This window comes from Giraffa tippelskirchi, chromosome 12, assembly GCF_054371585.1.
Source record: "Giraffa tippelskirchi isolate mGirTip1 chromosome 12, T2T-mGirTip1v1.2.pri, whole genome shotgun sequence".
Taxonomy (NCBI): domain Eukaryota; kingdom Metazoa; phylum Chordata; class Mammalia; order Artiodactyla; family Giraffidae; genus Giraffa; species Giraffa tippelskirchi.
The window spans coordinates 51422406-51446171 of record NC_137286.1 but is presented as its reverse complement, the minus strand read 5'-3'; the positions used below and the strand labels follow the sequence as shown (position 1 = coordinate 51446171).

Genomic DNA, 23766 nt, shown 5'->3' with positions numbered 1-23766 from the left:
CATGTCCGACTCTGTGCGACCCCATGGACAGCAGCTCACCAGGCTCCGCCGTCCCTAGGATTCTCCAGGCAAGAATAGTGGAGTGAGTTGCCATTTTCTTCTCCAATGCATGAAAGGGAAAAGTGAAAGTGAAGTCGCTCAGTCGTGTCCGACTCTTAGCGACCCCATGGACTGTAGCCTACCAGGCTCCTCCGTCCATGGGATTTTCCAGGCAAGAGTACTGGAGTGGGGTGCCATTGCCTTCTCCGTGGGGCTACATAGTTCTTATGTAAATGTGTATAACCATATTATATTAATAATAATAATAGCTAGTATTTACTGACTATTCGGGATTCCCTTGTGGCTCAGAGGGAAAAGAGTCTGCCCACAATGCGGGAGACCTGAGTTCGGTCCCTGGGTCGGGAAGATCCCCTGGAGAAGAAAATGGCAACCCACTCCAGTATTCTTACCTGGAAAATCCCATAGACAGAGGAGCCTGGCAGGCTACAGTCCATAGGGTCGAAAAGAGCCAGACACAACCGAGCGACTTTACTTTCACTTTTCATTGACTATACATGTTAGTTAGTGTTCAAAGTGCTTTATATATGCTGATTGAGTTAATACTCACAGAAACACTATGAATTTTAAAATCAAATACCAACGCACAGCTGCTGCTGCTGCTGCTAAGTCGCTTCAGTAGTGTCCGACTCTGTGCGACCCCATAGATGGCAGCCCACCAGGCTCCGCTGTCCCTGGGATTCTCCAGGCAAGAATACTGGAGTGGTTTGCCATTTCCTTCTCCCGTGCATGAAAGGGAAAAGTGAAAGTGAAGTCGCTCAGTCATGTCCGACTCTTAGTGACTCCATGGACTGTAGCCTACCAGGCTCCTCCATCCATGAGATTTTCCAGGGAAGAGTACTGGAGTGGGATGCCATTGCCTTCTCCACCAACGCACAGAGAGGTTAAGTAATCAACCTAAGCTCACAGAGCTGGCAAGAGGAGGACCAGGAATGAATCCTGGGTTTTCCGATGCTCAACCAATAAGTCACAGCTGCTATGGAGGCTTGCTGTTCTCCACCTGAGAATTTTAACCATTTGAGTTTGTATTATTAAGCAACACTGTTTCTCACAGAAACACCTAAGCACTCAGATCACGTCAAATACAAGGGTCTTAGAACTACATCAATTCACTTACTCTATAAACCAACGTCACTGATGCCCCTCTGCTTCCTGTGTATCATCTATTTTGCAGACTTAGAGAAACAGAAAGCAAAACTAAACTAAAAGAGCAAGGCTGCTATCTTTCTGGCCTACAGATTACCAAAGGCATTTCAGAGAGGGAATAAAATAGAGTTGACTTGTCTTCAGGGGAAACTGAGTTCAAAATCCACCTGGGCTCCATATAATCAAAATTACCACGGAAATGTCCCTTAATATGCCCCCCCCAAGGACAGAATACCATATTTGGTGAATGTAACCCTGTATAAGAACATGTATATAAATGGGTAATGCACACAAATGCACAGAATATGGTGGCTTAGACAGTAAAGAATCTGCCTGCAATGCAGGAGACCTAGGTTCCATCCCTCGGTTGGGAAGATCCCCTAGAGGAGGGTATGGGAACCCACTCCAGTATTCTTGCCTGGAGAATTCTATGGACAGAGGATCCTGGCAGACTACAGTCCTTGGGGTCGCAAAGAGTCAGACACGACTGAGTGACTAAGCACATAGTACTACAAAATCAGGGCTTCCCTGGTGGTTCAGTCAAAAAGAACCTGCCTGTCAATGCAGGAGACACAGGAGATGCATGTTCGATCCCTGATCTGGGAAGATCCCCTGGAGAAGGAAATGGGAACCCACTACAGTATTCTTGTTGCCTTGGAAATCCCATGGATAGAGGAGCCTGGTGAGCTACAGTCCACGGAGTCACAAAGAGTTGGATGTGACTTAGTGACTAAACAACAACTACAAAATCCAGGTGAGAGAAGTGATGTGACATGACGATGGGTATTTTGACTCTACTTCACAGGAACATGGTTAGTCCATGATGCATGCAGTTAAATCTGTGCAAGTGAAATGTGTCTATGAATTTGGAAGTAAGGTGCTGGAGAAATGCCACTCTGTCTAGAGTCGAATTCTCCACGGCAACAGAGGCTTAGCACCTTGTACACACTCATCTGCCCACAGTCACCTGGCAGGCCCAGCCCCCTGTAATCCAAGGACCACAGGCAGCTCAGCATGAGTCCCTGTGGCTCTCACAGCCTCTGCAGGAGGCCTGGCACAGACCCTGAAACCAATGCCAATCTCTGCGCTCTCTCTCTCTGTAACCAGCCAACAACATTCACAGAATTTTTTTTCTTTTTTTCCAGGCCTACTTATATAGGGAAGGCAGCTGTAACCTCATCATTTTTGTGACATTACACGTACTCATGCCTGGCCAGTCTGCTAAGTGAACTCAGTCCCTGGACAAGACAGCACCACCAAGCTTGCTTTAATAAGAAGAGCAAGAGAAAGTCACAGAGAGACACTTGCCCAGGTGGCCTTGGCATAAGGGGAAACTTCTGCAGTTTCAGATAGAAACACCGTTCAGGCAGCCAGCAAGAAAGTGAGTTTAAATGCTGAGAAACTGATCAGCAAGGCAGGGCCGCTGCAGAGAGGCCTCTGGGTCGCCCTCTTTGGAAGGTACCTAAAACTGAAGTGCAGAGAGTTACCCAATTCAGGAAACAGCTCTTGGTCCCTTCACAGCTAATTCCGTTTCTTCGATTGCTAAACACACAAGAGGAAACTCCCTCGGAAACTGAGGTATATACACAAAGGTGGTCGAAAGGAATTGTCAGAAACTTTTTTTTTCACCCTTAAATGATTATTAGCTAAACATTTTCAACCAAGCTGTAAGGGAAAAAAGAAATCAGGGTAATTTTTTTTCTTCCTACCTGGGGCTATATAGTAATTATGCAAATGGAAGGGAATTTGTCACTTTGAGTAACCAAAAGTGTGTAAAATAATTTGATTAAGGAAACTACAGTTGCCTTAGTCATCATACTAATTTGACAAGGACTTTAAAAATTGTCTCTCAGCTGTCTGCTTCTGGGTTAAATATACAAAAAAAAAGAAACTTCACAATGATGCTTTAGAAATTAAAAAAAAAATATATAGAACAAATCTGGCTGCTTCACCTTGTAAGCTCACGAATGCTCTCAGGCCTAGGAAAAAGGTGACCAAAAAGCAGTGAGATGGAACCCTGTTCGCACACTCAGTCATCCGTCTCTTTCTGTCGTCACCAAAACCTCCGACTTGGTTTTTGCTTAACTCTAAATACAGAGAAGCAAGTCAGGCAATGGAGGATGAGATGGTTGGATGGCATCACTGACTCAATGGACATGAGTTTGAGCAAATCTGGGAGACGGTGAAAGATAGGGAAGCCTGGCATGCTGCAGTCTATGGGGTGACAAAGAGTTGGACATGACTTAGCAACTGAACAACAAGTCAGACAAATACTATATGATATCCCTTATATGTGGAATCTAAAATAAAAGAAAAATCAACTTATTTACAAAACAGAGACTCACAGTCATAGGAAACAAACTTATGATAATCAAAGGGGAAAGGGCGGAAGCAGAATAAATTAGAAAGTTGGGATTAACAGACACACACTACTGTATAAAAAAATAGATGAACAACAAGGATAAACTACTGTACAGCACAGGGAACTATACTCAATATTTTGTAGTACCCTGTAACAGAAAAGAATATGAAAAAGAATATATATATATACAGAAAAACTGAATCACTGTGCTCTCCTCCTGAAACTATACTTCAATAAAAAATAAACTATTTATTTTAACAACTATAAAAGCTAGATTATACTTCAATAAACTATACTTCATTAAAAATCAAGTGTACTTCGATAAAAAATCAACTATTTTTTAAAATTTTATTTTGGCCTTGTTTCATGGCATGCGGGATCTTCCCTGACCAGGGATGGAAACTGTGATTCCTGCAGTGGAAGCACAGAGTCCTAAGCACCAGACCACCAAGGAAGATCCTACATTATTTTAATAACAAGCAGCAAAAAAAAAAAAACAACCAAGGACATCCTCCATCCTCACCCCTGGTTCACAGGAACCTCCTGTGTGCCCCACCCAGAGACTAAACTGGCTTTTTGAGGTTTTCATCCTGAAAAAATTCAAATGCATTTGTAATTGAATCTCATCCATAAGAGCCCAGAGGTGTCCGAGGTTTTAATTTCCTGCACACATCCTTATCAGCTCCAGTCCTCAGTCATTTGAGAACACACATCAACCTCTGTAGGCAGGGCTACCCTCAGTGAATGGCTTGGAATATCCCCGTGGGTCTCCACCAAACACCATCAAGTGCACACAATACAACTGTCTCTCCATGCAGTTTCCATAGGCCGGTGTCTTCTCCAAATAGCCCAAGACTTAAACAGATGTTACATCATTGCAAGTAGGTCACTGCAAAGATCCAAAGAGAGGAAAATTAAATCTCATTCTCTCTTCTGCACACAGTGATGTTCAAACGGAATGGGTCCTCTCTTCTTAGGCAGGAAAAAAAAAAATTCCTAGCCAGTCAGGAGGTTTAAGTGACTACAAGAGACGATCCCTGTGACTGCTGGCTTATCTGCAGCATGATTTCCAGTTAAACACTGGCAAGGGTAAGAGAGTTCAGAATCCACAGCTGGCCCGGGTTGCACTGGAGTCTCCTTATCTATATCATGATCACCATCGAGTTTAGGCATCAGGGTATCAGCCCTTCTGCCCTGCCGCAGGAGACCCAACCCCCAGGCCAAAAGTTGCCTGCCCCTTGCCTAGCTTAACAGTGGGTGGTTTTCTCCCATGTAGGTCTACCTTGAGTACGTGCAGGTTCTTAAGGGAAAACAGACACAGACACAGAGACGTACACACACTCACACACACACACACACACACACACACACACACACACACAGAGTCCAGCTTTTCAAAGTTGCTTCTCAAATCACAGGTGACTTCCCGCTTCATTTCTACAGTCGGGCAATTCTACAGCTTTAGCAAAGACACTAGGTCATCTGTCTTTTCAGAAAGAAAAGGGAGAAGTGAAATGAAACCTCCAAATATTAAAAAAAAAAAAAAAAGGCACCTGGGAAGACGAAATAATAAGGTAGTTACTATGACATGGACTTGGAAATCAAATAGGAAATAATATCATAGGCAGAGACTCTGCCATTACCCTTCTCTTCCTGAATGTAAGCAGTGCCCCCAGGCGTGCCCTTCATCAGGTATCTGACAATGTTTCCTCAGAGGGACAGGCTGAGTGACAGTGTAAAGATCCCAGAGAACATATACCTTGCACATGGACCCCGTGTGCATGATCACCTATTGCACATGGACCCCATGTGTGAGATCGCCTATGAACACAGGCTCTCAGGTTTCCTAAGAAAGCCTTTCTGGCAAACCTTCTACAACGGTTCATTCTCAAATTAGCCATGAAGAAGTCTCACATCACTGAGGGTACCACAAGCTTTTAATTCTACCTTCCAAATAACAGATGAAGAAAAAAATCACAAGTGGCCAGAAAGAGCAAAAGCCATCGCAATCCAATTCATGGCAAGCAAACTATTTTCATGAGGTTCAGGTGGCAACGGATCAGTTGGGTAAGGCGGAGTCCTGAGCAACTGATGCCTCCACTCTTAGTAATCATAATAAATCCAGTTTCCTAAGCCACTCCTCTCCTGGGCCTCCATCTGCTTTCTGCCAGTCACCTGTTGACTCTGGTTACCATAGGCCTTGAACCAGGCTTTCCCTCAGCCCAGGCTGGAAACGCCGAGGGGCCCCCAGGAGGTGGACTCAACTCTTCACCAATTCTGGTATCACAGTCAACTTGCTGTCTCCCAGCGCCAGCCCTGCCTCTAGCGTCTACCAGTCCTCTGCTTTCTAACTTCATAAAGGGGCTTAGGCCACTCATTTGATCGAAACCCAGCTTCATTTCTTTCCAAAAGCCTTAAACCATTGCAAGCTAAAACTAGGTCCATGCCTTTATCATTCGTGGTGTGAAAAGTTCTTTTGGTATTTTTTTTTCCTAGATGTAAGATAATTTATAAATGGTGAGCTTCCAGATCTGTGTCCACAAATTCCAAAACCCATAACACTCTGAATACCTCAAAAAATTCAGCTTTTGCCAACATTAGACACTATTATATGGAACATGAATAATCCACTCTATTGAGCAAAATTGGTTTGAGGCAAACTGTTAAAAACTGGAGGCAGCTGTTGATAAACACAGCCCTGGTTTAGGTATCATGTACTTTGCATATGCTGTAGTACAGAACTACAGGTATTTTTATTACTGTGCATTTGCGTCTTAGTAATACATGTCTCTATTTTAACATTTTAACAGTCAAACTTCTCCAAGGACATTCTGATATACTGACCTGCTCCCAAGACAGGGTCATTCCCTAATTCCAAAACTGCAAAGGCCACAGGTACTGTCTGCAACTATGTGTTCGAACTACAAGTGCATTTTGTAAAACAAAAATCTAAACGGAAAAGAAAATGTGCTTTTGGCTACAGGGCTTACCTGCAGCATACAAGTCACAGATGCAGGCAGGAACTGGGATCTAAATGCCTCTCATCTGGCACAGAGCAAAGAAAATGCATTTGACTTTCAGAAGCCCTGTAAGTCTGTCACCCCAGGAACCGAGCTGAGTTTGAACAGCCCTCTCTTGTAACTACATCACTGACTTTACCCCACACCAGGGAGCTAGCCTGCTTGTACTTCCCTCTGACAGCAAGCTCCAAGTCTTAGGAGACTGTTGAGGAATGGCACAGGGCAACCAGCGACTGGCCCTCATTAACTTCACCCCAAAGGCCAGGAATTAATGGGACTATCGAGCAAAGCATGGTTCTATCTGGGGATGTGGCACTTCAACAGCCAAAATCTTGTCCAGTTCTATCTCCATCAAACTTGCTCACCAACACTCAAAGTCTATCACATTTGATTTCAGTTTCAGGTCAATAGTCAAGAAACAAATGCCTTAATACTACACACTCTGAAAAATCCCGTTTAGTCAAGACCGTACTCGGGTCTGGAAGTGCATTCTCTGAAACCCAAGGTGGGACCACCTGCGCGGGGCAGGAGACAGCGGGTAAAGTAGATATTTGCCAGTGCTGAGTCATTACAAGCTGTTTCCTCTGATATGTTATGCACCCCTGGCCATTTGAACATGAATACCCCCTTTCAGAAGGCAGATGAAATCCATGTACATTGTGCACCATGGCGCAACACCCCCTTGTACAGGAGAGACCACGGTGGGGAATTCAGGTCTAAGAGTGGGTGGCAGAACTACACAAACTCACAGCTGCTCTCCAGGTACTGTAACTTTATCCCAGACGCTGAGAGATGGTTAATGGGATACGAAGTGGGAATATTCCCTCTGCAGCCCCAGCTCGGATCAGGGCCCCACACTTGGGCGCCTTTTACTCTAAACTGTTAAATCCCTCCGTAATTGGCGGATGGAGAAAGCGCCGGGAGAAATGATGCATAATGGATTTGTTCTTCAGGCGGCTAGAATGGGGAGTAGAGGACGCGAGATGCTAACGGGCTTTGCTTTCCATGTGCAGGTCACCTGAAAACCGCGATGCCTTCCCCTCCAGGGGTGCTCCAGAACTCACCCTCTGGCTGTTTTTAGAGGGGGTGGGGGAGAGGGATGGTTTCACGCCCACCTGCCCGCTGCCTCTCTTCCCCGGGTCCCCCCAGCCCCCTGCCGGCATCCACGGTCCCGCCGGCTCCCCGCTCGCCCAGCAGCCCGGGCCGGCAGCTCCCCCGGCGGCCGCCTCTGCACCATTCGCCAACCTCGTCGCCGGGCGGAGGTCATGCCCGCCTGCCCCCAGGCGCCCGGGCTGCCCCCTCCTCCTGCCAGCCGGGTACCCGGGAGCCGCGCTAGGGAAGGGACCCGTGGCGGACTTGGCACGGGGGACTCACCAGGTAGGCGCCCACCGTGCCCTGCGCCAGCATCAGGGCGCACTCGGACACCAGGAAGATCTTGATGTTGGAGAAGCAGGACACCTTCTTTTTCTTCTTCTTATTCCTCTGCGTCTCGTCCCCCTGCAGCTCGCCGCTCCGGCCGCCGCCCGACGAGCCGCCCGGCTTCTTCGCCTGCATCCTTCCCCCGCCGCCGCCGCCGCTTTCCCGCTCGCGCTGGGTGTCGGGGCCGCTGCCGGGCGGGGGTGCGCGCGGCGAGGCTGTGTGCTGTCCCCGCCCCGGGCCCGCGGCGGCCGCCCCCGTCCTGCCGGGGCTGGAGAGGTGGAAGGCACGGCTCCTCGCAGCCGCCGCCGCGCTCGCCCCCTGCCTCCTCCTCTCCTCCTCCTCCGCCCTCCCTTCGCCTCCTCCTCCGGCTCGGGCTGTGCCAATCACAGGGGCTCCTCTCGCCGCCCGCCGCCGCCTCGCCGCCCGCGGACGCCCGCCGCTGCCATCGCCCGCTGGTTGGGGCCCGCGGGCCGCGCCTGCCCTCGCCTCCCCTGCTTCTAATGCGAGGCCCCTGCCTCGATCGCCGCTGCGCGCGCCCGCCGCGCCGCCCGTGTGCCCCCGGGGAAGGCGCGAAGATACTGGCCTGGGGGCTCAGAGCGCGGACCCCCAGCCGAAGCTTGGGAGGCCCCGGGTGGCCCGAAGCACGCGGGAGAGGGGGAGTCCTTGCGGAGTCAGGGAGCGGGTGCTCCGGGTGGCACGAAGGCCGTGCCCGGCCCCTAGAAGGCGCTGCGGAGCGCGGGGCGCCGCCGCGGACACTGGGTGGTACTGCAAGGGGAACTCCGGGCGCCGAGGTGGGGTGCGGAGGCTCCCCCGCGGGGCGGGGACCTGGAGCTCCAACCTCGGGGCACTTAGGAGGGGAGGAGCGGTTTCTAGGAAGAGGGAGAAGACCGTGTACCCAGGAAAGGGTTGACGCTTTCTCCTACCAACTCCGCCCGCCCGGCTATTTCTGGGGACAGATGTTGTGCTGTGGGCCATGGGGACGCGCCGGAGGTCAGAGCCGCAGAGGCTTCCGCAGCCTGCCAGCCTCTGCTCCTGCTCTCCTGCCACTGGGTGCGCTCAAAGGCCCCAGACCGAAAGGAGAGAAAAGAACGGAAGCGCAGCAAGGGAGAAGTTTCACTAAACCGTCTGGAGCCGCGCAGTTCATCCATCGCCTACAGCTAAGGGGTCTAGGCTGCTGCAGGGTCGCAGCGACCCCAGCAGAGGGCCTTGTGCAGCCCGCCTGCGTGCCTGGAGCCCATCCTCAAGAATGATGTAGCCTCGCGGCTGGAGCCTGCGGGAAGCTATTAGCCACAGGCCTGCCTTGGTCCCCACCCTTCCCCTAGCTTTGTGGCCAGGCCCCTTCCTTGCCTTGGCCTGAATGTCCGCTCTCACCCCCACCCCGCCCAGTCGCAGCCACTCTTTTTAATCATTACCAGGAGTTTGGGCCACAGGGCACTACCAACAGGATCTGCTGGTCCCCAGACAGCTTTTGGAAGCTCAGAGAAGCCTGGAAAGGACTGGACAAGTACCAGGAGGCGCTCAGCATCTTCCACTTGGCCCACTGCGGGGCTTAACCAATCCTTTGAAAAACCTCTCCTTAATAACTGTGGAAAATTCTGAAAGAGATGGGAATACCAGACCACCTGACCTGCCTCTTGAGAAACCTGTATGCAGGTCAGGAAGCAACAGTTAGAACTGGACATGGAACAACAGACTGGTTTCAAATAGGAAAAGGAGTATGTCAAGGCTGTATGTTGTCACCCTGCTTATTTAACTTATATGCAGAGTACATCATGAGAAACGCTGGGCTGGAGGAAGCACAAGCTGGAATCAAGATTGCCAGGAGAAATATCAATAACCTCAGATATGCAGATGACACCACCCTTATGGAAGAAAGTGAAGAACTAAAGAGACTCTTGATGAGAGTGAAAGAGGAGAGTGGAAAAGTTGGCTTAAAGCTCAACATTTAGAAAACTAAGATCATGGCATCCGGTCTCATCACTTCATGGCAAATAGACGGGAAACAGTGGAAATGGTGGCTGACTTTATTTTTCTGGGCTCCAAAATCACTGCAGATGGTGATTGCAGCCATGAAATTAAAAGACGCTTACTCCTTGGAAGGAAAGTTATGACCAACCTAGACAGCATATTAAAAAGCAGAGACATTACTTTGTCAACAAAGGTCTGTCTAGTCAAGGCTATGGTTTTTCCAGTAGTCATGAATAGATGTGAGAGTTGGACTATAAAGAAAGCTGAGCGCAGAAGAACTGATGCTTTTGAACTATGGTGTTGGACAAGACTCTTGAGAGTCCCTTGCATTGCAAGGAGATCCAACCAGTCCATCCTAAAGGAGATCAGTGCTGGGTGGTCGTTGGAAGGACTGATGTTGAAGCTGAAACTCCAATAATTTGGCCACCTGATGTGAAGAGCTGACTCATTTGAAAAGCCCCTGATGCTGGGAAAGACTGAGGGCAGGAGGAGAAAGGGATGACAGAGGATGAAATGGTTGGATGGCATCACCGACTCAATGGACATGAGTTTGGGTGAACTCCGGGAGTTGGTGATGGACAGGGAGCCCTGTGTGCTGCGGTTCATGGGGTCACAAAGAGTTGGACACAACTGAGTGACTGAACTGAACTGAATAACTGTGTTTAAGAAAAAGATCCACTCTCCTGGGCACCTGTGTACCAAAGCAGGCTTAAACTGAATCATAGTTAACACTTGTATAATTTCTACTTACTCCCAAAGAACTTGAGTGAGAAGGAATGGTGTAATGGTGGGGGGTGTTGTCTTGCCATACCTTTTAGATACAGACTGGTGCTTCCTGCTGTGGGCCCAGACATGATCTCCCCTAGGCTTGGTGTCCCTTTCGGATTCTCCCCTCCCCTTGTCTGGGCTGCCTCTTCTCTGAATTGGTTCTCACCACACAGGTCTTTTTCCATTGCCCCTAATCCCTGTCATTATCAGCTATCCCATTTCCCAAGAGACTATCACCTTCCTGGAGACCCTCCCTTTCTCTCCACATCCTCCCCTCACTCAGAGCCAAGTTTTCCATGGATCACTCCTCTCACACCCTCAGCCCGCTCCATCACTCTGGCATCATGACTGCACCTCATCACTTTTCCCCAAGAAGACCCTTGATGAGCTCGCTCCCTTCCCTGTCTTCCAGACTGTGAGCTGCAAAGCTGAGCTAAGACCCTTTACTTGCTTCTGAACAGAGAGACCTTGTCACGATTGAACTAGCTTTCAAAGTGCAGTATAGTCTTCGAGTCTTATTTACATACTTTATAATAACAAGAGCTAATGTCTGTCGTGTGCTGACTCTGGCCAAGCATGGTTGTTCTAAGTGCTTCACCCAGATTTACAATTTAAGCCACTCGACCATCCTCTAAACTAGATACTATTATTGGCTCTGTTTTACAAACAACAGGCCCAGAAATGTTAACTACATTTACCAATGTCACAAGTATCCTGTAAGTGGCAGGACCAGCCTTTGAAACCAAGGTGTCTGCTATCACAGCCTCAGTCTGGAACTCCCTATGTATTATCTTGTTGATCACCCAGTGGTCTGTTTCTTGGGGAGGGTGGGACTCTTATTGTTGCTATTTTATAAATGGAAACTCAGAGATGTAGAGTGACTAGCCCGATGTCACACAAAAGGGACAGTACTTGCATCCAAGTCCAGCTCTCTGTCTATACTACATTGCTTCCAGTACAGTCCAGAAGGGGCTTCCCTGGTGGTTCAGTGGTAAAGAATCTGGTAGCCAACGCGGGAGATGTGGGTTCAATCCCTGGGTCGGGAAGATCCCCTGGAGAAGGAAATGGAAACCCACTCCAGTATCCTTGCCTGGGAAATCCCATGGACAGAGGAGCCTGGCGGGGTGGACACGACTGAGCGACTAAAACAACAATGAAAACATTCCAAAAGAGGGATGACTATTTTTCATTTTTGACCATTTATTTTACATAAAACTTAACTATCTGTAGAAAAAGCAAACACTTTTGCTGTCAGAGAAAGGATTCTGGAGTAGAGTTGTAGATTCTTCCTACAATTAATGGTAAGCAGCCATGAAAATAATTCAGTGCCTGAAGCCTTAAGAATAATCAAAGTCAGCCTGAAGGCAATCAGGCGTTATGAGGCTGAAAGCTCAGCTTGTCTGCACACCAGTGCCGAATCAAATCCCCGAGACCGAGTTTTGGGTGAAGTGGTACTTTTTGGCTTTATTACCTTGCCAAGCAAAAGGGGCCACAGTAGGCTAATGCCCTCAACCATGTGTCCCAGCTTGGGGAAGGGAGTGAGAAGTTTTATAGTAATTGCTCAAAGAGGGTGTGATCTGTTTGTGGACGTTCTTCTGATGGGTTGGTGGTCAGGTAAGCAGGAGTCAGCATCGTCAACCTTCAGGTCTAACTGGTCTGGGGTCTACAGGCTTGTTGGCAGCATACCATCATTAATCATTAACTTCTCCCACCTGGAGGGGGTTTCAGTACCTGCAGAATGAGAGTGAAAGTGTTAGTTGCTCAGTCACGTCCGACTCTTTGCCACCCGATGGGCTGCAGCCTGCCAGACTCCTCTGTCCACAGGATCTTCCAGGCAGGAATACTGGAGTAGGTAGCCATTTCCTTCTCGAGGGGATCTTCCCTATCCAGGGATCAAACCCAGCTCTCCTACACTACAGGCAGATTCTTTACCATCTGAGCCATCAGGGAAGCCCAGAGTAGCTCAAAGACGTTGTTCTGTGTTTCCCTCGGTGGGGAAACAGGATCTTACCCCAAGGCTGCTCTTGACTTTCTCCCTGGTCTTGCATCCCCTCCCTTCCCTAATTAACAACTGCTTGAATCTGTCCCTTGGAACTCAGAGAATGTCATGGTGGCTGAATGAAGGCTGTTTCCTGTAATCAAAGAAATGGGGACACAGAAAGTCTTTGTGCCTGGGAGCCCCACAGGCCCTGCACGGTATCAGTTAGCCCCACGACAGTCAGAAAGAAGGAAGTTTGTTCAAATTCATGTCCACTGAGTCAGTGATGCCATCCAACCATCTCATCCTCTGTCACCCCCTTCTCCTCCTGCCATCTATCTTTCCCAGCATCAGGGTCTTTTCCAATGAGTCGGCTCTTTGCATTGAGTGGCCATAGTATTGGAGCTTCAGCCTAGTCCTTCCAGTGAATATTCAGGGTAACTGTCTTCATATCTGTAGAGCACGTGAGTGCTGATAGTGTGCCCTGAGGTCCTGTGTTTCACTCAGCTCTCACGGCATGGAGAGCAGATCTTTATTAACCCCATTTTACTCATGGAGAGAAAGCAGCAAGTGACTTCAGAAGCTCATGGCTAGCTAGTGGCCGAAATTAAAAGCTGTATTTCCCACCCTAAACTGGGGGAGCACCAAGGAGGAGGGGGACTGAGACTAAGAAAAAATTTAAGCTACCTATGATCTTGGGTGCCCCCTCCAACCAGCTGCTGAAGTGGACAGTTGACCATCATGTCATGAGCCAAACATTAGTTTAAACCCCATCCACCAACTGGGTGACACTGACTGTGGCCTTGGAGGAATGATGTAGCCACCATTTCTAAGCTGGAACCTTTTTCATTTATCTACCCCCCTAGTGGTGAGTGATGGGTTTAGAACTGGTCACTTGAATGGGGCTTTCCAGGTTGCTCAGTGGAAAAGAACTCGCCTGCCAATGCAGGAGACACAGGAGGCTTGGATTTAATCCCTGGGTTGGGAAGATCCCCTGGAGAAGGAAATGGCAACCCACTCCAGTATTCTTGCCTGGGAAATCCCATGGACAGAGGAGCCTGGTGGGCTATGGTCCATGGGGTCTCAGAGAGTCAGACACACAAAGACAACTGACCACACATGCATGCAGTATGAACGTGAATGACTGTCGAACCCTTGGGATTACTTTAGCCTCTCAACTCCTTCCTGGGACTAGGTGATTTTTCTTTCTTTTTTTTAATTTTTAATTTTTGGCCATGCTACGTGGCATGTGGAATGTTAGTTCCCCAGCCAGGGGTTGAACCCAAGCCCCCTGGATTTGAAGCACAGAGTCATAACCACTGGATCACCAGGGAAAAGTCTGACTTTTCAGAGTTCGATAAAAATCTTGTTAGCTGAGGCTCTGATTCCATGAGCCCTTACTTTGCTGTTAGAAGTATTCCAAACATTGAGATGCTGCCATGTACTCTGGAAATCTGACCTAGGGAAGCATAAAGAAGATTGAGTGACATGGGAAGATAAATTGGCTTTTTATTCGTAAAATATTAAGAAGATACATGTATATGCTTAGTGAGTCAAACTTGGAGAGCTTTTCTCTCCTGCTTTAAAAAGCACCATCAATTCATTCCTGTAGGAGAGAAGTGGGTTAACTTCATGGGCATGGAAAAAAAAATGACAATATCTTCCACTGTTACTGGACTGTGGCAAGATTTCACAGCAAGCAGTCTCAGTGTAATTCAACACAATGAGAAACTGTTGTTCAAGTAATTCACATGAACTGTCTTTTGCCAACTTCAATTTTGTTCACAGGCAAATACAAAGTTGAAAAATAAATGCAAAGAATGATTTCTGATTGTCACTGGAATGGAAAATAGATGCTTAGATACTCACCCTATGGATGGATTTTTCTTTTCTTTTTCTGAAAATACACCAATCATATCTTGTGTCAAACCAAGGATAGAATTGGGGCTGGGCCAACTTCTTTGGCCTGAATGTAATATTTGGGCTGAGTTTAAGCTTATTTCGTCTTCTTCAGGGTTGTTCTCTCCCCACCTCCACTTTCCAATTAGCCTTATCCATATGCCTTTCTACTATATAGCCTGTGTTTGCTGCTTTCCATACCCATAATTCTGTATTTTTAATTACATGTCTTAATTTGAATATATCTTAAACTCAGCTAAGAAGTAAAAAGGATAAGCATTAATGTGGATGCAATTTAAAAAACAAATCCAAAATTCAAGTGGAGAAACGGAAGAAAAAAAAGCTAATGAAGAATAGGTATGAGAAAACATGGTTTTTAGAAATGTCATATTTATGGAAATGAGTTTTGTGATAAAGGAGAAGGAATAAAAGCAAACATGTACCAACATTAGTGTATCTAGGGAGCTCACCATTCGCTACCTTCTACTGATATTTCTGGGGCTTCCCTGGTGGCTCAGATGGTAAAGAGTCCGCCTGCAATGCAGGAGACCTGGGTTCAATCTCTAGGTTGTGAAGATCCCCTACAGAAGGGAATGGCTACCCACTCCAGTATTCTTGCCTAGAGAATCCCATGGACAGAGGAGCCTGGCAGGCCCCAGTCCACGTGGTCTCAGAGTCGGACACAACTGAACAACTTTCACTTTCATTGATATTTCTATATAGTCAAAGCAATGGTTTTTCCAGTAGTCATGTACAGATGTGAGAACTGGACCATAAAGAAAGCTGAACACCCAAGAATTGATGCTTTTGAATTGTGGTGCTGGAGAAGACTCTTGAGAGTCCTTTGGACTGCAAGGAGATCAAACCAGTCAATCCTAAAGGAAATCAATCTTGAGTATTCATTGGAAGGATTGATGCTGAAGCTGAAGCTCCAATATTTCGGTCACTGGCTGTGAAGAGCCAAGTCACTGGAAAAGACCCTAATGTTGGGAAAGAATGAGAGCAGAAAAAGAGGACAGCAGAGAATGAGATGGTTAGATAGCATCACGGACTCAACGGACATGAATTTGAGCAAACTCTGGGAGATACTGAAGGACAAAGGAGCCTGGCGTGCTGCAGTCCATGGGGTCGCAGAGAGTCAAATACAACTTGGTGACTGGAAACAACAACAAATTGATATTTCTGTAAATAGAATGTGTTTATGCAAATAAACCGTTAGCTTCTTAAGGGTGGAAAGAATATCTTACTTTAGAAATAAAGAAAATTTTCTTGCTCAGGGTCTAACGGACCTCCTGCCAAGAACCTTGGTATTTTTGATTGGAACAGGAAAATAACCCAGAAGGGGTCCAGGTTTCTAGACAGCTTCCTTCCAGGTACTCTCCCCAGGGACCCACTTCTCCAGCCCACCAGGGCACATCCTTCTTGCAACAGGAAGTGCCCCTCTCAGCCCCTTTCACTGACACCACACTTTTACTTTTCTTTCTCAGAGAAGGAGTATGTCAGCTCTGCTCCTCTTCTCTGAACAACGCATGCCAGTCTTTGTAGCATTATTCTAAGGATGGGTACTGACAGCAACTGTAGGCAAATGAAATCAGCCAGCACCGAAAATGTCTGCAAGGCATCACAGCATCTCCAGCCAAGGAAGTTGGAGACTCAGAGGTTAACATCATGGCAAGAGTCTCACGGGTTCTAAGCTTGACAGAAAGTGGCCACAGCTGCCTGCCTTCCTGAGGGGCCATGGACTCTGAGCCTGTGTACCCCTGGGAGGCACAGCGCAACACAGTGCATTAACTCTCGGACTGATCTAAGGGATAAAGGGTTCCGAGGAGAGGATAGACTAAGACCATGAAAGGAAATCCTCAAGGTTCAGGTGCCCCTGAGCCCTAAATGGAGAGTGTGAAATCATATACAGATGAGAATATATAGAGAAATTATATACAGATGAGAGAGGAGCACCCCACTTAGGTTAGGGTCCTCCCCACAGCCCGGCTTCCTTCCTAAAGCCTGTCTAGCTCCTGCGGGGCATTCTCCTCCACTGTGGAGTGACAGGCAAGGTGGGGCTCAGGGTGTATACACCGAACAAGAAGGCTGTCCAGTCTCTGCCTGTCACTGGCTGATTGGTTGCCCTCCTCTTCAAATTTATATGTTGATGTCCTAAGCCCCTCATTACCTCAAAATGTGACTGTATTTGAAGGCAGGGCCATTAGAGAGGTAATTAAGGCACAGTGAAGTCATACAGGTGGGTCCAAATCCAACAGGACTAGTGTCTTTATAAGAAAAGGAGCTAAGGACACAGGGAACAGAGCGACAGGATCTGCCAGTCAAGAGACAGGCCTCAGAGAAAAGCAAGCCTGCGGACACCTTGATCTCAGACTCCCAGCCTCCAGAACTGGAAGGAAATAAATTCCTGTTGTTATGCCTGCCAGTCTGTGATATTTTGTTATGGCTGCCCTAGCAAGCTAAAAAAATACCTTAACCCTCTCCCCAGCCCCGGGCTCTCACCCTGTAATCTGGCCAGAATTAACTAATTGTGGTTCCTCGGGCTCACCATGCTTTCTCCTCCTCCTTTTGCACCTGCTCTTTCCTCTGCCCTTACCTCCCCTTTCTTCAGCTCACACCTACTAGTTCCTTACAATGCACCTGAAGTGTCACCTCCTCCAGGAAGCCCTTAAGATTACCTTCTCCGTACTACCCTGCCAACTCCCCCACTGCCTCACTACTGCCTACATCCCATTACACCTATGCCAGCCTGTGCTCTAGCATTTATCCCATTGCTGAGGACACTCACCGCACGTCTCCCTATCCAGACTCTGATCAGTGTCTTTCATCTCCATAGTTCTGCCCCCAGAAGAGCCAGGACCCCCGTGGTCAGTAACTAGTACTGGGAAGAGAACAAACAAGTGAAAACAGAAGAAAAAAGTAACCCTGCCCCGCTGGATGTTTCAGCTTCTAAGGGAATTTGGAAAAGAGGCTGACAGATAAGATTTGGATTCACGCAAACCTAAACTAAAGTCGTGGGATTGAAATCTGATTTTGAAGATCAGAATTGAAATTGCAGAAAACCCAAACAAATGATACAGAATCAAGCTCGAGGAAGTTTCTATCAATGTAGAGAAAAGAAACAGAGAAAAAACAAGATGAGAGAAAAGATGGGTAATTCAGTTGATCAAAAGTAAATAAAGACTTAATATATGGATAAGAAGGACCCCCTTGAGGAAGATATAACTAAAATAAATGATGTTGCTGCAACACTGAAGAAAAATAATGATGGAAGAAAACTTTTCAAGCTGAGAAAAGAAGTTGAATGTACAACTTAAAATAGCATACCATTTCCAGGCAAAATTAATGAAGAAAGATGCACAATTTGATATAATCTAGCAAATTTGTTTGAATATGAAGGGTTTTTTTTTAAAAAAAAAATCTTCAACTATCTAGACAAAACATTAAAGTCACTTATCATCAAATGAAAACAGGCTGATTTGAGAATGCATCACACAACTGATGCCAGATGATAATGGAGAGAAGTCTAAATGGTACTAAGAGAAAATGCTTATGACTCAGGCTGAAATGTTAATCTTCAAAGAAAACGAAAAAGACATTCTTAGTTATTCTAATCAGGGGCTCAAAAAAGATACCACCCATGCCCATTTTTTGAAAAATTTACCGAAAGACAGGTTCAAATGGAACAAATATTGCTTAAGGACAAAAAAAATCAAGAATATCAAAAGTGGGTTCAAAAACATTGTAACAGTCCAAGCTACATGTATAGAATTAGGTTTGTAGAAAATGCTGTGTATAGAATATTGGTACAGATGGAAAGTTTTTGTTGTTGTAGTTACTTCTTAAAATAGCTAAAAATAAAACTAATAAAAAATAGGTTTATAATTCCAAATGATATTGGCAATGAATGTGGGAAAGAAGGGTATGTGGGGAATTAGAAGGATACTAAATTCCTCATCTTGTAATGGAATTAATTGTTATTATATTATTCATGAATTTGATAACTAGAGAACCTATACATTAAAGTGTGACTTTTAAAAACCAAAGTAGAACAATTCAAAAGAATATATACTTATAAAAACGCGGAAAATAAAAACCAAGAAAAATTGTAATTTGGGAAGAAAATGGAATAACACAGTGGTTAAAATCATGGGCTTTTGAGGCAGGAAAACCTGGTATCTGAAAATGGTTCTACGATTTACTAATGTTGGCCCTGAAAATTTACTCAACTATTTAGAGCCTCTCTTTTCCTATCTTTAAAAGTGGAGTAAAATGCATATTTCACAGGGCAGTTGTGGGGTTTATAGGAAATCTTTGTCTAAAGAAATTTATCAAGAAATTCTTTACCAAACTAGGAATAAAACTACCATATGACTCAGCAATCCCACTACTGGGCATAAACCCTGAGAAAGTCACAATTCTAAAAGACACACGGATCCCAATGTTCACTGAAGCACTGTTTACAACACCAGGAAACGGAAGCACCTAGATGTCCATCGACAGAGGAATGGATGAGGAAGATGTGGTACACGTATACAATGGAATACTACTCAGTCATAAAAGGAATGAATTTGAGTCAGCTGTAGTAAGGGGGATGAACTTAGAGCCTGTTGTACAGAGTAAAGCAAGTCAGAAAGAGAAAAACAAATATCATGTATTAACACATATATATGGAATGTAGAAAAATAGTCCTGATGTACCGATTTACAGAGAAGAAATGGAGATGCAGACATAGAGAACAGTCTGGTGGACACAGCAGGGGAAGAAGCGGGGAAGCGGGTAGGACAAGCAGAGAAAGTAGCATTGACATATATACACTATCATGTGTACAACAGATAATTAGCAGGAAGTTGCAGTATAACATAGGGAGCCCAGCCTGATACTTTGTGATGACCTAGGGGGGTGGAATGGGGGCAGGAGGGAGGCTCAGGAGGGAGGGGAGATATATATATGTATATATTTATGACTGATTCTCAATTTACAGCAGAGATCACCACAACATTATAAAGCAATTATCCTCCAATAATAAAAAAAGAACAATGTTGGCATTTGATATGAGGTAGATATTTTTAACAAGTTAATAAAGAATCCTGTTCCATTTGACAATTTTTTAATTAGCAGTAGATATTGAATTTTATCAAATGCCTTTTTGCTATCAGTGTTAGTCAAGCAGGCTAACTGCAGTAACAAATGATCCTCAAAATGTTAATAGGTTATATATAGAAAATAGGTAACTAAGGAGGACCTGTTTATAGCACAGGGAACTCTACTTAGTACTCTTTAATGGCCTGTATGGGAAGAGGATCTAAAAAAGAGTGGATATATGTATATTCACAGCTGATTCACTTTACTGTACACCTGAAACAAGCACAACATTGTATTATAAATCAGCTGTACTCCAATACAAAATGCTTTTAAAAAGAAAAATATTAATCCAATACTTAGCCTAAGCATGAATTGAAAAAGTGAGTTGCTGCCACCTGGGCCAGCAGGGACTGGTGCTGAGATGCTGAGCAGGTTTCTGGACCCACATTCCTGGGAGCTGGCCGGAAACTGGATTCCCACTGTAGGCATGTGGGGTGCAGTGGGCACTGTGGGGTTGGCATGGGGCACTGCCTGGCTACTGATTCTGGACTGTGTGCCCTACATCAACAGCAAGTTTAAGAAGAACATCTAATTATACTGACCCCCAGCTCAGGCCCCTCTGGTATCTGGTGGTGCCGTCTCCTTCCATCTGCTTCTGCAATAGCCCCTGCTCTCGGGATGGACCTTGAGGTTATAAATAAAGAAACTGGGTTGTTGTTCGTTGGTATTAACGTGGTTTTTGTTTTCGTTATCACTTACAGTAAAGGATTGAGAATGCTTGAGTCTCCCCAGTGTTCCTCCTCAGCGAAGCTCTCCTACCCCTGTTTTCTGAACCCACTCCTCACTCACGTCTGATCTTTTAACCTTCTTTGATTTGGCTCCTGTTCTAGATTTCTGATCAATTGCACAGACGTGACATTTAGAATGGTCCTTTGCAAAATGAACTCGCCCGTGACCAAGTGTGAGTTTGTCTTTGTCTTCAGGTCTGCAGCTGTTTCTCGTGTTGCTGTTTAGGTTCAGTTCCCTGGAACCCGGCCTGAGTAAAACCCCCAGGTATCCCAAGTGATTAGCCAGGATGAGTTGATGGAGAGGTATAACAATAAATTTAAATGATTTAACCTCTTGTTTTAAAATAGATTGGAGGCTTCCCTGGTGACTCAGTGGTAAAGAATCTGCTTGCAATGCAGGAGACCTGGGTTTGATCCCTGGATTGGAAAGATCCCCTGGAGGAGGGGATGACAACCCACTCCAGTATTCTAGCCTGGGAAACCCCAAGGACAGAGAAGCCTGTCAGGCTACAGTCCATAGGGTTGCCCAGAGTCGGACAAATGAAGACTTCAAGATTGGGTTAAGAAAAATCCAACTGTGACTTAATAATAAAAACATATCAAAAATAGAAGGACACAAATAGGTTAAAATTTTTTAAATGAATAAAGATTTACTAGAAAAATAGAATCAAAGTAAAAATAGAGGTAATATTATAAAATTTATACAAGAATGGATACAAGGCCAAATAATACCAAAAGAGTCAAAGAGTACATAAAAGTGTGCATCCTTCAATGAAGATATCAAAGAATATATAGTTTATGCAACAAATATATAAAGTAAAGATGTATAAGAGGAAATGCACAGAACAATTATCTCATGTGAGCCATTTACAAGATGACTAGTCTTTGAAAAAACAAGTAGACAAAGTATATACATTTCAAGGGATTTGTACTATAAATAATTAAAACGTATTTAAGACAAAACCAAGAAAAACAGAAGAAAAAATTTTATAAAAATAAGCATAGAGAATTGAACAAATTTTTAAAAATAGAAATAGTAAAGTTGAAACACAAATTCAAGAACTGCTTTTTGTTTTAACACAACTTGAGAACACATGAAAAGTAAACAGAAAAAACAAAATGTAAAAATAGAAAAGAAACCAAAAAAAACAGGAAGATTTTAATAAGTATGAAAATATTATTTTAAAACACTATGCTAATCAATTTGATAAAATGAATTAAATGATTATTTTTATGGCAAATTTTACCCAACTCTAAGACCTCTGAAGATATCTCACTGTCTGCAAATTTCACTAGTGATAACTTTCAGACTTTCACAAAGACAGATAATTTCATATTATATAATTTTTCCAAATATAAAAAGAAAAGCTGAGAATATAAAGATTCATTTTATTAAGTCAGTGTAGCACTAATATAAAACAGACAAAAATGGCACAAAAGAACAATAAATACTATCACAGTTTTGTAATGACAATATTTAGGTTAAATATTCAATGACATGATGAAAACCAAAAAATAAGCAGTTATCTTTCTTAATGATATAGTGATTCTAAAGTTCATTCATAGGAATAACAAGTAAAAACTTAAGAATATATTAAAATAGGAAAACTGGGCACTTAGGTTAAGGAGGCTTGTCCAACTAGGAATTAAAACATATTGCAAGCAACATCAAACAAAGCAGTATGGTACTAGTTTGAGAATTGACAGGCTGATAAAATAGAGCAATAAGGCTTAAAATAGACTCTAGTATATATTCTAGCTTAGTAAAGAAAGCACAACAAAAAATGGGAGAGGTTATTCATCAAATAGTTGAGAAAAACTGACTAACTCAAATAATAGCCTCACCATACAGTAGCCCAAAACAAGAACAACTGAAGAAGATGGATTAAAGAACTATGCCTAGACAAAAGTATAAGTAAATAATTATCAGATTTCTGGAGAGGGAAAGACATTCTAAGTATAAGAGCAATGGAAGTAAGTACAAAAGAAAAGCTAAATAGATTTTGCCATTACACAATTAGAACTCCTCTACGTCAAGGAACATCATTCATAATAATAAAATCACAACCTGGGAAAAGTAATTTAGCAACAGGGCAGAGGATAATATCATTAAAACAAAAGAAATAAAGAAAAGAAACAAAAAGAAAATACAAAACAAAATATCATTAAAACAAAAGAAAAGGATAATATCATTAAAACAAAAGATCACACAGAAATGTTAAAGAAATACAAAATCTAATAAACATGTAAAAATATTCACACTCATAACTAATCAAATGCTAGTTAAAACAATATCTGTATTTTATTCACCCACTAAACTGGCAGAAGAGCCTGTTAGGCTGCAGTCTGTGGGGTCGCAAAGAGTCAGACACGACTGAGCGACTTCACTTTCACTTTTCACTTTCGTGCACTGGAGAAGGAAATGGCAACCCACTCCAGTGTTTTTGCCTGGAGAATCCCAGGGACGGCGGAGCCTGGTGGGCTGCCGTCTATGGGGTCACACAGAGTCGGACACGACTGAAGCGACTTAGCAGCAGCAGCAAACTGGCAAAACATTTTTTTTAAAAAAGTTTTCTGCGCTGGTAAAAGTTTGACAGAAATTTCCATAATAAATAGCTGGCAGAGGTAAGAATTTGTATTAGTACAAAACTCTTTGGTGATATCTACCTAGACACTCAAAGCTTCTCAGGTGGTGCAGTGGTAAAGAATCCACCTGCCAAACCAGGAGATGCAGGTTTGATCTCTGGGTTGGGAAGATCCCCTAGAGAAGGAAATAGCATCCCATTCCAGTATTCTTGCCTGGGAAATCCCATGGACAGAGGCGCCTGGCAGGTTTCAATCCATAGAATCACAAAAGAGCTGCATGCGACTTAGTGACTAAGCAACATAAAAACAACCTAGGTACTCAAATTGGTCCCTTCCCCTGGCTCAGTAAGCCCCTTCCAATGGGTCCAGATTAAGAAAAGAGAAACACAAGCAGACATAGAAATGCGATGCTTTATTTCTTAATATGTATTGAATAATAAGAGACTTTGGTTTGATCCCTGGGTGGGGAAGATCCCCCTGGAGTAGGAAATAACACCCCATTCCAGTATTCTTGCCTGGAAAATTCCATGGGCAAAGGAGCCTGGCGGGCTACAGCCCATGGGGCCTCAAAGAGTCGGACATGACTGAACGACTGAACACAAACATACATTGAATACTTATTTATAGTACTGAAAAACTGTGTTCATTAATAGGTGACTGGCCAGCCACTTGAAAGTTATCCTTCATAAA

At 44.7% G+C, this 23766-nt stretch overlaps 1 protein-coding gene, 1 long non-coding RNA gene and 1 pseudogene across 3 annotated transcripts in view; 2 read left to right on the top strand and 1 right to left on the bottom strand.

The window, feature by feature from the left end:
• The window catches only part of LOC145530375 (uncharacterized), a 41727-nt gene extending 38734 nt beyond the window's left edge, over nucleotides 1–2993 (top strand). The window contains exon 4 of the long non-coding RNA XR_014071715.1: nucleotides 2349–2993. This is a non-coding gene — a long non-coding RNA (uncharacterized LOC145530375). The remainder of the gene's footprint in view (nucleotides 1–2348) is intronic.
• The window catches only part of SLCO3A1 (solute carrier organic anion transporter family member 3A1), a 359594-nt gene extending 351271 nt beyond the window's left edge, over nucleotides 1–8323 (bottom strand). For both annotated transcript variants that reach the window (XM_081551678.1, XM_081551677.1), the window contains exon 1: nucleotides 7960–8323. In XM_081551678.1, coding sequence (XP_081407804.1) covers nucleotides 7960–8139 — 180 coding nt within the window. In that variant the 5' untranslated portion in view covers nucleotides 8140–8323. The remainder of the gene's footprint in view (nucleotides 1–7959) is intronic.
• An 11800-nt stretch (nucleotides 8324–20123) lies between these two features.
• On the top strand, nucleotides 20124–20294 carry LOC145528614 (cytochrome b-c1 complex subunit 10 pseudogene; annotated as a pseudogene).
• Nucleotides 20295–23766: the final 3472 nt, after the last annotated feature.